The 14,218-nt window shown below is 40.8% G+C and overlaps 1 protein-coding gene across 10 annotated transcripts in view; it reads right to left on the bottom strand.

The window, feature by feature from the left end:
* Nucleotides 1-14,218, bottom strand: part of PAN3 (poly(A) specific ribonuclease subunit PAN3) — a 158,932-nt gene that overhangs the window by 122,806 nt on the left and 21,908 nt on the right. For 7 of the 10 annotated variants that reach the window (XM_074021786.1, XM_005585540.5, XM_045377071.3 and 4 more), the window contains exon 2: nucleotides 1,488-1,609. The exons of 1 other annotated variant lie outside the window; for it this stretch is intronic. Coding sequence is in view for 5 of the 9 variants with exons in the window: in XM_005585540.5 (XP_005585597.4) it covers nucleotides 1,488-1,609 (122 nt within the window). In the remaining 4 variants the exon portion in view is untranslated. Of the gene's footprint in view, nucleotides 1-1,487; nucleotides 1,610-5,149; nucleotides 5,206-14,218 lie in introns of those variants that run through there. 2 more of the 10 variants (XM_045377074.3, XM_074021788.1) reach the window with 2 other exon arrangements.

Below are 14,218 nucleotides of genomic sequence, written 5' to 3'. Positions count from 1 at the left end.
ACACTAGGCCAGGAGTGGTGACTCATGCCTGTAATCCCAACCTGTAATACCTCCTGTGGGAGGCCACAGCAGGAGGATCACTTGAGACCAGGAGTTTGAGACTAGCCTGGGCAACACAGACCTCATCTCTGCTAAAATTATTTTTATTAGCCGGGCATGGTGGCACACACCCGTAAGTCCTAGCTACTCAGGAGGCTGAGGCAAGAGAGGAGTATCACTTGTGCCTAGAAGGTTGAAGCTGCAGTGGGCCATGATCGCACCACTGCACTTCAGCCTGGGTGACACAGTGAGCAAGCGAGCGAGAGCGAGAGAGAGAGCGAGAGAGAGAGAGAGAGAGAGAGAAAGAGAAATGTGTTCAAATATCGTATTGTAATACTGGAGAAAACCATCCAGTAGTACATCACAGAAACTAGAAAGGACAATACGTTGCCTTTACTATTATGGCAGTTTTCCAATTAAAAACACTAGAATACTTGCCAATTTTATTCCAATTCTACAAAATTGTGCAATACTAATCAACAAAAACTAATCTAAAAACAAATCTCCTAAGCATTGCATGCAGTCATATGATAAACAAAGGGAAAAAAAGAGCCAAAAACAACAAAGTGGGGTCAAAAAAAATTCAAAGACATTTTTAATGTAAAATGCCCCAAGTACTATGACTTTAAATTTAACATTTTAAGCATTAAACAAAATAAAACTAGCACTATGCTTCTATAATGCAAAGAGTATTCCTGAGAGGATATACAGGAAACTTGTAACCAGTAATGGTAGCTACCTCTAGGAAGGTTAACTGGAAAAGTGATGAGTAACGATGGAAGGGAGGCCCTTTTGTAACTTAACTTTCATAATACATGTATAATCTGCTCAAAACATAATTTTTAAATTGCTATCGACCAGGCGTGGTGGCTCACGCCTATAATCCCAGCACTTTGGGAGGCTGAGGCGGGCAGATCAAGACGTCAAGAGATTGAGACCATCCTGCCTGACACGGTGAAACCCTGTCTCTACTAAAAATACAAAAAAATTAGCCGGGCATGGTGGCGGGCACCTGTAGTCCCAGCTACTCGGGAGGCTGAGGCTGAAGAATGGCGTGAACTCGGGAGGTGGAGCTTGCAGAGCTGAGATTGCGCCACTGCGCTCCAGCCTGGGCGACAGAGCAAGACTCCGTCTCAAAACAAAACAAAACAAAATTGCTATCACTACCAAGTTTAACTAACAAACAAAACACACAAGTGAAATTAGTCTCTAACTACCCTCTCTATATACTCCCGTCACTCTTGCCCCTAACCCTACCAAACCCCCACTTATAAAAGCTCTCATTAACTCCAACCCCATGGGAGATAGTTTACCTACATCTCACCCATCTCACTGCCTCCTAAAATCTCACCTCCCACTCAATAAATGTAAGAATAAATGAAGACTCTATATGTCCCCTGGTCCTAGAATAAACTGCATAGTGCAACATGAATTTATACTGAGGATACCTGCATCAGGGGATATTTTGTTTCTACAGGGCTTCCAAATCCATTGACTCCAATAAAGCTGGTGCTAAAATAGGAATCTGTGAGACTTGTATCAGTTAAAGCACCTCCATCCATTCCTGGAACTGAAAGAGAAGGAAAATTCAAGTATTTAAAATTATTTCAGAGGATGAAACATTGATTTCACTTCTGTGTTCCCAAATACGTTGTAAAGTCTCAAATCTGTCACACTTATTTTTATTTACCAGTTTATAAAAGGCAGGATCAAATAAAATTGGCTTGGCTCTAGAAATCTGTTAAACAGTGCTCAAGCTGACTAATTACTTCCCACAGAAATAATTTATTTTCTATGAATCACAAAATAGCCCCCAGACACAATATGATTAAGTTTCTACCACCTGCATTTCCAGTTTCCTCATCAAATTTTCTTTCTTCAACTCAGTAAAAGGACAACAATTTCTCCTGTGAACTACTGGATGGTAAACAGAAGCAATTTTCTCAAGACGGTTTCTCACAACACATCTTTTGAAACAAACCAGCAGACTCACACTAACTCAAAATTCAGGGGGAAAAAATTCTGCAGAGGTAGCAATAGGATGGAATTCAGGAATACTGACAGTTCTTTTTAGAGTTTAGGGTAGGACGATACTGAAGGACTCTAAAACTATTAGGGCAATCAACGGGACACTGTGTCTTAGATGTTACTTCCTAATAAGTACTTAGCATGCAGCTATTTTCTAATCTGCCAGTTTAACAATAAGATGGGCTGCAAGTAGGCTTGCTCTTCTCCAGGCAGTCATTGAGAAACCCCCTTCAACCCCAGTAAGAAGCAAACTACAAAAATGTGGATAGAAGGGATGTTGGGTCTCTTTGGAAAACAATGAGGTAATTTTTATTTTCTTCTTTTTTAAATTTATTTCCCAAAACATCCATAATGAAAATGTACTGCATTTACAATTATAAAAAGTTTATTTTAATGGTTCATATCTTTTAGTGATTACAACTTCAGGATATGGCTGAAGAATATCATCAGAAACACCTAAATATTTATATATAAAAAAGTTCATCTTTAACAAGGAATTAGAAACAACGTGAAATGGGAAAAAACAAAGAACTATTTATTATTTGAAGAATGCAAACCCTTTTAACATCAGGCCCAGAGAGGTATTAAAATGAGACAGCAGTCACAGCCTACTCCCCACTTTGAGCTACGTGCTCATCTCTTGAAACTGCCTGCTATTGCCAAAAGTAGCTATAAATTAACCTAATAATGCCACATTGGACACTGTAACCATCACCCTACAGCTTAACAATGTATAGCTGAATCAATGTTAATTTCTGTAAGCCAATGAGAATTCCTGACACACTTTTACTCCCTGTCCCCCTATTTTACCTTTAAAAATCCACTACAGCTAATCAGAGGATATATTCAGGGCAACTTGAGTCTGTGCTCCTGGGTTGCAATCCTCAAGTTTGGCCCAAATAAACTCTCTACTTTTCTTCTGTTTTTGTAGAGATGAGATTTTGTTATGATCCTCAGGCTGGTCTCGAACTCCTGCCCTCAAGTGATCCTCTCATCTCGGCCTCTTTAAGTATTGGGATTACAGGGCCACTGTGCCTGGCTGACTCTCTATTTATATTAATTTTGCCTCAGCTTCTTCCTTGTAGGTCAACATGTCTAACAACAGAAGAATGATTAAGTAAATCCACTGAAAAACTACCATGAAATAATTTAAAGTCATGGTAATTAATGTCCAGGATATGTTTAAAATATTTCAGCAAAATAGAACTAAAATAGAAGGACAGACAAAGTAAGACTGGGAAAATATCAATCATTGTTGAAGCTGGGTGACAGGGATGACACTATCCTCTCTACTTTTATCAAAGTTTTAAATTGTCCGTAATAAACTGCTACACAAAATGATAATAAAGACTAAATAATTGTATGTCTGTCACACTGTGAAAGAAATACATATTTCTTTTGTCTTCATCTATAGTTCCTGGCATAGAGCTCCTAGAAAAACTTGTTTCCTAAATGATAGGTGCTAGGAGCATCTTTGTTCAAATACTTGGTGCTGGGAGCATCTTTGGTTCAAATTTTTGGTCTTTGACCTCAGTTCTTAACACAGACTTCCTAAACCCCTTGGAATTTCCAGGGTGATAGGAGCATCTTTTGTTCTAATGAGGTGACTTTTGTTAGGTACCTAGATGGGAGCTGGTCACCAGAAAGACCGAGCCCTGATTACAAGTTTGGAACTTTCAGCCCTACCCAACCATCTTCCAGTGAGGAGAGAGTGGCTACAGGTTGAGTTTCCCTTGCCTGTGAGATGATTTTTCCTTTGCCTGTGAGATGAAGCATCCATAAAAATCTCTCAACTGTGAGGTTCAGGGAGCTCGTGGGTCGGTGAACACATTTATGAGCCAGGAGGGTGGCACACCCCAACTCCACAGAGAAAAAAGATCCTTGTTCTATCTACTTTTTCATCTGACTGTTCATCTGTATCCTTTGTAATAAACCAGTCAAGCAAGTGTTTCCCTGAGTTCCATGAGCCATCATGGCAAATTATCAAACCTGAGGAGGGGTCATGGGAACTCCCAATTTGTAGCCAAGTCGGATAGAAGTGTGTATAATCTGGGGACCCGCTACATGTCACTGGTATCTGAAGTGGAGAGCACTCTTGTGTGACTGAGCTTTTAACCTCTGGAGTCTGCACTAACTCCAGGTAGTGTCATAATTGAATTGTAGAACACCCAGGTGGTAACCAGAGAATTGGAGAATTGGCTGGTGTGGGAAAAAAACTCAACACATCTGGTGTCAAAAGTGTTGTGTGAGAATGTAGTAGAGAGAAAATAGGAGCAAGTTTTGTTCCTTTCTAGTGTAATAACCATTTACAATGTGAAGTGAAAGGGGAACACATTTTTATTTGAGGGTAATTATGTGTGCTTACACATACACAGAAAAAAATGACTAAATATGTCAAAATGTTAACAATTTTGTGTCACGTGGCTGGTTAGAAGAAAGACATTCGGCCAGGCGCAGTGGCTCACGCCTGTAATCCCAGCACTTTGGGAGGCCAAGGTGGGCAGATCGCCTGAGGTCGGGAGTTTGAGACCAGCCTGACCAACATGGAGAAACTCCGTCTCTGCTAAAAATACAAAATTAGCCAAGCATGGTGGCACATGCCTATAGTCCCAGCTACTTGGGAGGCTGAGGCAGGAGAATCGCTTAAACCTGGGAGGCAGAGGTTGTGGTGAGCCAAGATCGCACCATTACACTCCAGCCCGGGCAACAAGAGAGAAACTCCATCTCAAAAAAAATGAAAAAAAAAAAAAAAAGACGTTCGTCTTTTATGACTTTTTTTATAATGTAGTTATTTCCACAATGATGAGGAGGAGGATGATGACAGAGCAATCCATAAGGGGAGAGGTTCCTCCATTCTCTAAGGCATCTACTCTTCACATTTTCCTAATAAAATAGAATGGTTACTCCAAAATAGAGTACAATTCTAGAGTCAAATTGTTGTCTAATATAGCATTTTTATTTCAAATGCTTTTCACTTCAAAGGTTTTTATTATATTTTTAAATTTCAAATCCAATTTTCTCTCTTTTCACATTTTGTACAAGCCAATAGAACAATTACTGAACATGCCAAGAATTCAAATACCTATGGTCAATATCTTGTCTTAGTAGAATTTTTAAGTTCCTCGAAAGCAAGGTCCACTGCACATAAACGAAATGAAATATTGGTAAAATTAATGAATCAGAGGACAATAAAACCAAATTTCCCACCTTATAATAACACCTTATCATTAAGAAATAGAATTTGTCCCAATAAACACACAAATTTCTGGTAGTGATTTTCACTATGTTAACACTGGTATATATTCCTTTCAGATACACAACTTTGATAGAAGAAGCCTTATGCTCCCTAGCAAACACCTGACTGGACTTAACCAAAAACAGGGGTAGGTGGCAAGGGAGTGCTGACATAGCCAGTAATCAATGATTAAAATAATATTTATTATTATTATCATCATCATTATTATTATTATTATTATCTTGAGATGGAGTCCTGCTCTGTCGCCCAGGCTGGAGGGCAGTGGCGTGATCTCGGCTCACTGCAACCTCCGCCTCCTGGGTTCAAGCGACTCTCCTGCCTCAGCCTACCAAGTAGCTGTGATTACAGGTGCCCCCCCACCACACCCAGCTAGTTTTTGTGTTTTTAGTAGAGATGGGGTTTCACCATCTTGACCAGGCTGGTCTCAAACTTCGGACCTCATGATCCACCCACCTCAGCCTCCCAAAGTGCTGGGATTACAGGCATGAGCCATTGCGCCCAGCCTAAAATTATTATTTTTTAAAGTAAACATTCCACACACACATATACCTACATTTGACTTTTCTTGTTTTGGAAGGGAGAAAAGAGGAATAGATACTTGGAGTGCAGTTAGGAAAAATCACTAACCAATGATACATTATTCCATCCTATATAGATCATAAATATATTAATTTAATTACCAAGAACAGGCACATATCCAACCTACTTCATCAGGTGTTCAAAGAGAAAATACAGCTGGGAACGGTGGCTCACCGTGTAATCCTAACACTTTGGGAGGCCAAGGCAGGCAGATTACCTGAGCTCAGGAGTTCGTCTGAGACCAGCCTGGCCAACATGGTGAAACCCCATCTCTACTAAAAATAAAAAACTTAGCCGGGCATGGTGGTCAGGGCGCCTGTAAAAACAGCTATTTGGGAGGCTGAGGCAAGAGAATCGCTTGAACCCGGGAGGCAGAGGTTGCAGTGAGCCAAGACCGCACCACTGCACTCCAGCCTGGGCAACAAAAGCGAGACTCCATCTCAAAAAATATATAAAAACAAAAAAAATGAGAAAATGCATGTAGAATACTTTTAAATTTAAATTACTTAAGTGTAAGATATGTGAGTGACCTTAATTACCGAGAACAGATCATCAGGAATTTTTAAGTCCTTCAATCCTTTATTTTTACAAGCCACTTTAAGTAAATCTTAACACTATTTCCATGGACTAACAGTTCGCAAGTCACTTTTTTGTTTTTGTTTTGTTTTTTGTTTTTTTGAGACAGAGTCTCGTCTCTCTGTTGCCCATGCTGGAAGAGTGGCATGATCTCGACTCACTGCAAGCTCCGCCTCCCAGGTTCACGTGATTCTCCTGCCTCAGCCTCCCAAGTAGCTGAGACTACAGGTGCCCACCACCATGCCCAGGTAATTTTTTTGTACTTTTAGTAGAGACGGGGTTTCACCATGTTAGCCAGGATGGTCTCCTGACCTCATGATCTGCCCGCCTCGGCCTCCCAAAGTGCTGGGATTACAGGTGTGAGCCACGGTGCCCAGCCACAATACACCTTTTAGACAAGAGTCTCACTCTGTTGCCCAGGTTGGAATGCAGTGGCAACCTCCGCCTCCTGGGTTCAAGCAATTCTCCTGCCTCAGCCTCCCAAGTAACTGGGATTACAGGCATGCTCCACCCGACTCAGCCTCCCAAAGTGCTAGGATTATAGGTGTGAGCTACCTCACCTGGCCTAAAGATCAAATTTACAATCAAAACGGAAGCAGGACTGGCTAGGTTGTAAAGATTAAAAATGGGTATTAGGCCAGGCGCAATGGCTCACACCTGTAATCCCAACACTTTAGGAGGCCGAGGCAGGCGGATCACCTGAGGTCAGGAGTTTGAGACCAGCCTGGCCAACATAGTTGAAACCCCATCTCTACTAAAAATACAAACATTAGCCAGGCATGGTGGCAGGTGCCTGTAGTCCCAGCTACTAGAGAGGCTGAGGCAGGAGAATCACTTGAACCCGGTAAGTGGAGGTTGCAGCGAGCTGAGATTGTGCCACTGCACTCCAGCCTGGGCAACAGAGACTGTCTCAAAATAAAAAACACGGGGTGATGTTGGAAGAGAATACCACAAGCATGACCAAGTGACCTTTTGATAAGGAGACTGCCCAGAGCCTGGGCAACATAGGAGGCCCCATCTGTTAAAAAAAAAAAAAAAAAAATTAAGATTAAAAAAATAAAGAAAAGGAGATTCATATAGATACAAGGAAGCAGCTGATATTCATCAAGAAAATGGAAGAATGAACCCAAAGACATTTCAGATAGATCCAAGGTTGCTACTCCCCACCACAGGCCCACAATGGCAGAGCCTTGAGTACAAAACTGTTTTCTAGGGAGAGGCCCAGCTGCCCAGGGTTGCCTCACATCTCTGCTCCCCTTATTCCCAAGCAAGGCTCCCTGACTACCCCCACTGTGGCTCACGTGAGGCCAGGTACAGCTCAGGCCTCCACTCTGGAGGGCAAATGTAGGCACAAGGGGTAAACCTTGATGATGCCCACATGGTGCTAACTCTTCAGGAGTGCAGTACGCTCATAGGCATGGCTATCCCCACCTAGATTTCAAAGGATTCCTCAGAAAGCCTCAGGGGCTAGACAGAGAACTGCCATAGGGGCAGGCTGTAGCAGAGAGCTTTTACCAGGGTTATGTCTAGTGAAGTTGTGAAGCCGAGGCTGCCCCCGAGACCTCAGAACTGTGCAGCCACCAGCATGCACCACCAGCCCAGGAGAGCCAGAGGCATCAGACTCCAACCTGTGAGAGTTGCATTAGGGCTTGCCCCAGATAAAGTCAGAAGGGCGGGGTTCCCTGAAGCCTTCAGGACCCACCCCAGTCCCAGTGTGTCCAGAAGGCAAGAAAAGGAGTTAAACAAGATTATTCTCAGGCATCCAGATTTAATGTTGTTTGGCTTTCTGGGTTTTGGGCTTTCTTAGGACCTGCTATCCCTTTCTTCTTTCCAATTTCTCCCTTTCTGAATGGAAGTATCTATCCTGTATCTGTCCTACCATTGTATTTTAGAAAAGTGTAACTTGTCTGATTTCACAGGCTCATAACTGGAGAGCAATTTGCCTTAGGATGAATACCTAATTTAGATGAGACTCTGGACTTTGGACTTTTGAATTGGTGCTGGAAGATTTTTGATACTATTGGGATAGAATTTTGCATGTGACAAAGACAAGGATTTAAGGGGTCATGGGCAGAATGCTATGGTCTGAATGTCCCTCCCACCCCCTGCAAAATTCATGTGTTGAAACTTATCATTGTGGCAGTATTAAGAATTGGGGCCTTTAGATGGTGATTAAGTCATGAGGGTGGAGCACGCCATGATGCTAATGGAATTAGCACCCTTATGAAGCACAAGGAAACTGTTAGACCCTTCCCCCATGTGAGCACATGGCAACACAGCACCATCTTGAAGCATAGACAGCAGCCCTCATCAGACACCAAACCAACCCACACCTTGATCTTGGACTTCCCAGCTTCCAGAAATCTGAGAAATAAATTTCTGTTCTATAAAAAGTACTCAGTCTCCAATATTTTGTTAATAGTTGCAGAAATGAACTAAGACACTATAGAATAATAACAAATTGAACAATCATTATTGTTGATATGAATCTACATCTGAATAACAACTGTGGCAAAGTTGATTTTTTTTTTTTTATTTTATGGTTAAGCAAAGTGTGATTCAGCGATTATAGCTTGCCTAAAGTCACAACACTAGTAAATGGTACACCTGGGACATAAAAGTAATCTTGCTACTATATTGAACAGCCTTTCAAATTTTTAAAAGAAATGGGGCCAGGCACAGTGGCTCATGTCTGTAATCCTAGCACTTTCGGGGAGGCTAAAGTGGAATTATCACTTGAGCCCAGGAATTCAGGACCACCCTGAGCAACATAGCAAGATCCCCATCTCTACCGGAAAAAAAAAAAGAAAATACAAGTATAAATCAAGAGACAAAATTTCAAACTTTGGACCAAAGGATCCTATACCTAATGAATCAGAACTTCGGCCGGGCACACCGGCTCACGCCTGTAATCCCAGCACTTTGGGAGGCCAAGGCAGGAGGATCACGAGGTCAGGAGTTCGAGACCAGCCTGACCAACATGGTGAAATCCCGTCTCTACTAAAAATACAACAATTAGCCAGGCATGGTGGTGAGTGCCTGTAGTCCCAGCTACTCGGGAGGCTGAGGCAGGAGAATCGCTTGAACCTGAGAGGTAGAGGTTGCAGTCAGCTGAGATTGCACCACTGCACTCCAGCCTGGCAACAGAGTGAGACTCGGTCTAAAAAAAAAAAGGAAGAACTTCTGCATCTGTCAGCAGTCACCCCACAACTATTAACAGATAAATGTACACAATAATAACCTACTTTTTAAAAACTCCAATCTTGCAGCTGAATTTTCTTCTTCACACTTAAACCCCTCTTAATGAATTGAGTCTCTCTCTCCAAAAACATCATACTAGAGCAGTGTTACTCAAAAGGTCTTCCTTCACTTTGGGAGGCTGAGACGGGCGGATCACGAGGTCAGGAGATCGAGACCATCCTAGCTAACCCAGTGAAACCCCGTCTCTACTAAAAAATACAAAAAAAAAAAAAACTAGCCAGGCAAGGTGGCGGGCGCCTGTAGTCCCAGCTACTCGGGAGGCTGAGGCAGGAGAATGGCATAAACCCGGGAGGTGGAGCTTGCAGTGAGCTGAGATCTGGCCACCGCACTCCAGCCTGGGCGACAGAGCGAGACTCCGTCTCAAAAAGAAAAAAAAAAGGTCTTCAATGGTCAAGAAGCTTGGAAAATTCTGGGGGAAAATGAGTAAAAACAAGTAAACCCCCATTTCCTTACTGTACACCTTCCCAGGATGTGTGTATACAATGTGAATTGTGACAATCCAAAAAGAAGACAAAGTACTTCCCAAATTTACTTGACTAGGGAACCCTTTCCACATGGAGCATCTTGAGAGACAAGAGTTCCATCATAGAAGACACTTTCCAAAAAGTACCCATCTACAAGTGCTGAGTAGGGCATTACAGAGAAGATGCTGGCAATGCTCACGCTAAAGGATGAAATCCGAACTTCTTAGTCTGACATTAGCATATCCTCAACAATTTGTCCTCAACTATCATGCTAATACTTCCTAAAAGATGCTGAGTTTGAGTCTCAGTTCTGCCATTTACTAGCCACAAAGTCTTGGGCAAAATGCTTGTAAAATGCAGATTATGCCATCAATTATAAAATGAAAATAATATCTACCTAGAAAACATCAATTAAGAGTTATGAAAAACAATAAATATCTTAAAGTTCTTTAAAAAAAAACTGTACAACTCTATACAGTTACTAAAAATAATTGAATTGTACTTATAATAGGTGAATTTAATAGCATGTAAATTATATTTCAATACATTTTTTTTGTTTTAGTTTTTTTGAGACAGCTCTGTTGCCCAGGCTGGAGTGCAGTGGCGCAATCTTAACTCACTGCAATCTCTGCCTCCTGGGCTGAAGCAAGAAATCCTCCCACCTCAGCCTCCCGAGTAGCTGGGACCACAGGCGCACACCACTATGCCTGGCCAATAAAACTTTTTATTTAATTAGTAGAGGAAAAGAGGGATTATTCAGTAAATGGACTTAAGACAACTGAGTATCCATCTAGGGAAAAAACTGAATACCTTACACCAATATTTACAAAAGATTAAAGATCATTGCATAAAGCAATAAAAGTATACATCTACCATAAGATCTTTACAAGAATCATATAATGACTGAACTTTCTCCTCCAGTCACAATGATATACTCATTATATGCTTAAAATCTCCCACACTTTACCATCTAGAGTATAATCAATTTCTAACATACATACTCAAGACTCAGGTATGATGAGAAAGAAAAAATACTTGGGAGTTACACATTGAGCTTGAATCCTACTTGTGCCATTTACATACTATATGAGCATGAGCAAGTAACTGTAAATTTCATTTCTTCACCTGATAAAAGAGGTTAAATACCATCTCACTCACAGGGTTGCAGTGTGGAATCAAGTGAAAGAATCTATGTAAAGTATCTAGCATCTTTTCCCACAGGTCTTCATAAACATTACTTTTTAATTCCCCCTTCTCTAGAAAGTATTCCCCAATTATTCCAAGTTGTTAAAACCTTTACCTCTTAAGATACTATTTATATCATTCATTTGACAAAAAAAAAAAAAAAAAAAAACTTCCTTTTGACTTTTTATTGCTGTCTTCAACTACAGTATTTAAACCTTTAAGTTTTCACATATTTCTGTACTATCTACTAATCTAAATTATCTGAGCTTTGTTTTGTTTTGAATTTATTTTGTATTTTTTTTTTGAAGAGACAGGGTCTTATTATGTTGCCCAGGCTGGTCTCGAACTCCTGGCTAAGGAAGTTAAGGGTGCAGTGACCTGTCATCATACCACTGCGCTACAGCCTGCGTGACAGAGCGAGACACTGTGTCAAAAAAAAACTTTCTGGGCTCAAGTGATCCTCCTGTCTTGGCCTCCCACAGTGCTGAGATTACAGGTGTAAGCCACTGTACTCGGCCTTAAATTATCTGTAACTGCACTTTATGTATCTGTAATTATGCACACCTTTCACTTTTTGGTATTCCTTAATCTAACAGCACATTTTTGTTAGGTTATTTTTTTTAAGCTTGGTGGCAAGAAGTTGTTATTTTTGAGAAACAGTCTCCCTCTGTTGCCCAGGCTGGAGTGCAGTGGCATAATCAGCTCACCGCAGTCTCAAACTCCTGAACTCCAGCAATCCTCCCTCCACCGCCCCTCAAATTACTGGGACTACAGGCGTGAGTCACTGAGCCCAGTCTAGCACATTTGTACAAACATTTATTTTCAATGAAATGCTTTGTTTTTTTGAGGTGGAATCTCACTCTGTTACCCAGGCTGGAGTGCAGTGGCGCGATCTCCATCTCCCGGGTTCAAGCGATTCTTGTGAGTAGCTGGGACTACAGGTGTGCGCCACCACGCCCATATAATTTTTTGTATTTTTAGTAGAGGTGGGGTTTCGCTATGTTGCCCAGGCTGGTCTCAAACTAGTGAGCTCATGTGATTCACCTGCCTCGGCCTCCCAAAGAGATGGGATTACAGGCATGAGCCATGGCACCCGGCCGATTGCCTCTACTTTTCCAGTGAGGAAACTGAGACCTCAGAGATGCCAGATGACAGTACAGTGGGTGCAGGCCCAAGAAACGGGCTCTTCTACCCCCTCAGCAGATACTCACACCATCCTTTTCTTTATTGGATTGTGGAATGAGCATAGACTTTTAACAAATACTAACCATGAGGTCTGTTTCAGCCAGTTGTCAACTACTAATCTTCAACAGTATATTTAAGTCTCAGTTTCTTCCTCTGTAACACTAAAATGGTAGCATCTACTTTCCAAGGTTGTTGTGATAATAATTCTGTATACTGGCATGCTCAGTTGATATTAGGTGCCAAATCCACTTACTTATTTGCAAAAAGTAGCCTGCTTTTTCTGATGAAACACTAACATGCTCTTTGTAATAGAGTATTAGGAAAAACTTTCCATGTAGGTTTTTCTCTTTTTAATTTTAAAATAAATGATAAAAAAGGTAAGCTAGAATATTTTACACATCTGTTATAAAACCCACAGAAGCTGTAAGAAAAGACTCAAATCCAAAGCAGGTGGACAAGACATACTGTCTGTTTGAAGAGCTGGAATTCCCTTGAAAGTTCACAAACTAAGAAAAAGTCAAAAAGAACTGTCAGAAAATGGCAATTAATGACTATAAACACTATGCTTCCTGCCCTTATGATAAAGCTTCTGTGGAGAGTCATAAAGAGAACAAGTTCAAATTCTCAATTCCCTACCTAACTCCGAAGCTCTATAAGGCATTTTAGGTTATTATCTCATTTGTTTAACCACACAACTGTTAGAAGTTCAAAGGTCCCCCCAACCCCCACCACATTCCTATGTTGAAGTCTTAATCCCCTGTACCTTGGAATGTGACCTCATTGGAATATAGAGTCACCGCAGATATAATTAAAGATGAGGTCATTAGGGCAGCCCTAATCCAATATGACTGGTGACATTATGGAAAAAGGAAATTTGAACACAGATGCACACAAAGGGAAAACATCAAGTAAAGATGAAAGGAGTGACTGGGAAGATGTTTCTACAAGCCAAGAAATGTCCAAGATTGTCAGCAAACGAAAAGCTAAGGGGAGAGACATGGAATAGATTATCCTCCACAGCCTTCAGAAGAAGGCAATCCAGCCTACACCTTGATCTTAGACTTTCAGCCTCCAAACCTGAGACAATAAATTTCTGTTGTGTAAGCTCCCCGCCCCCGAAAACATACAACAGAGCCATATAATAAAAGATTAAATATAAGTCAAACTAAAAATACAGGTTAATAAAAATATTTCAGTCAAACATTAAGCTCAGACGTTTTGAAATAGCCAAGATAAAAAAAGAGAAAACAGAAGTTTAAAAATTGCTTGCTTAGTAAAATAACAAATACCAATTTGTTTGAACAAAAACCATTTTTCCTAATACTAAACTCTTTGAAGAAATTATTACAAGGATTTTTCCATAAAGAACATTGAACACCATGACATCTTCAAGACAACTGAAAGATTTCTTGAAACACTTTTTATATTCATTCTCAATAGAAGTACAGAAAAGAATATTATGCCACAACTGAAGTGAGGTAATTCCATAAAGAACTAACGACATAGCTCAAGTACTTAACTTTCCAGCAATCTAAATACATCAATCTCTCCCTCTTAAACTTTCATCCATTTGCTGTGAAACATTCAATTCTAGTTATGATAGATTAGACAGACAGATAAAATAATGCCAAGCATTACTTATTGA

This window comes from Macaca fascicularis, chromosome 17 (assembly GCF_037993035.2).
Source record: "Macaca fascicularis isolate 582-1 chromosome 17, T2T-MFA8v1.1".
In the NCBI taxonomy this organism is placed as follows: domain Eukaryota; kingdom Metazoa; phylum Chordata; class Mammalia; order Primates; family Cercopithecidae; genus Macaca; species Macaca fascicularis.
Note: the sequence above shows the minus strand (reverse complement) of the source record. Positions and strands in the feature narration are given on the sequence as shown.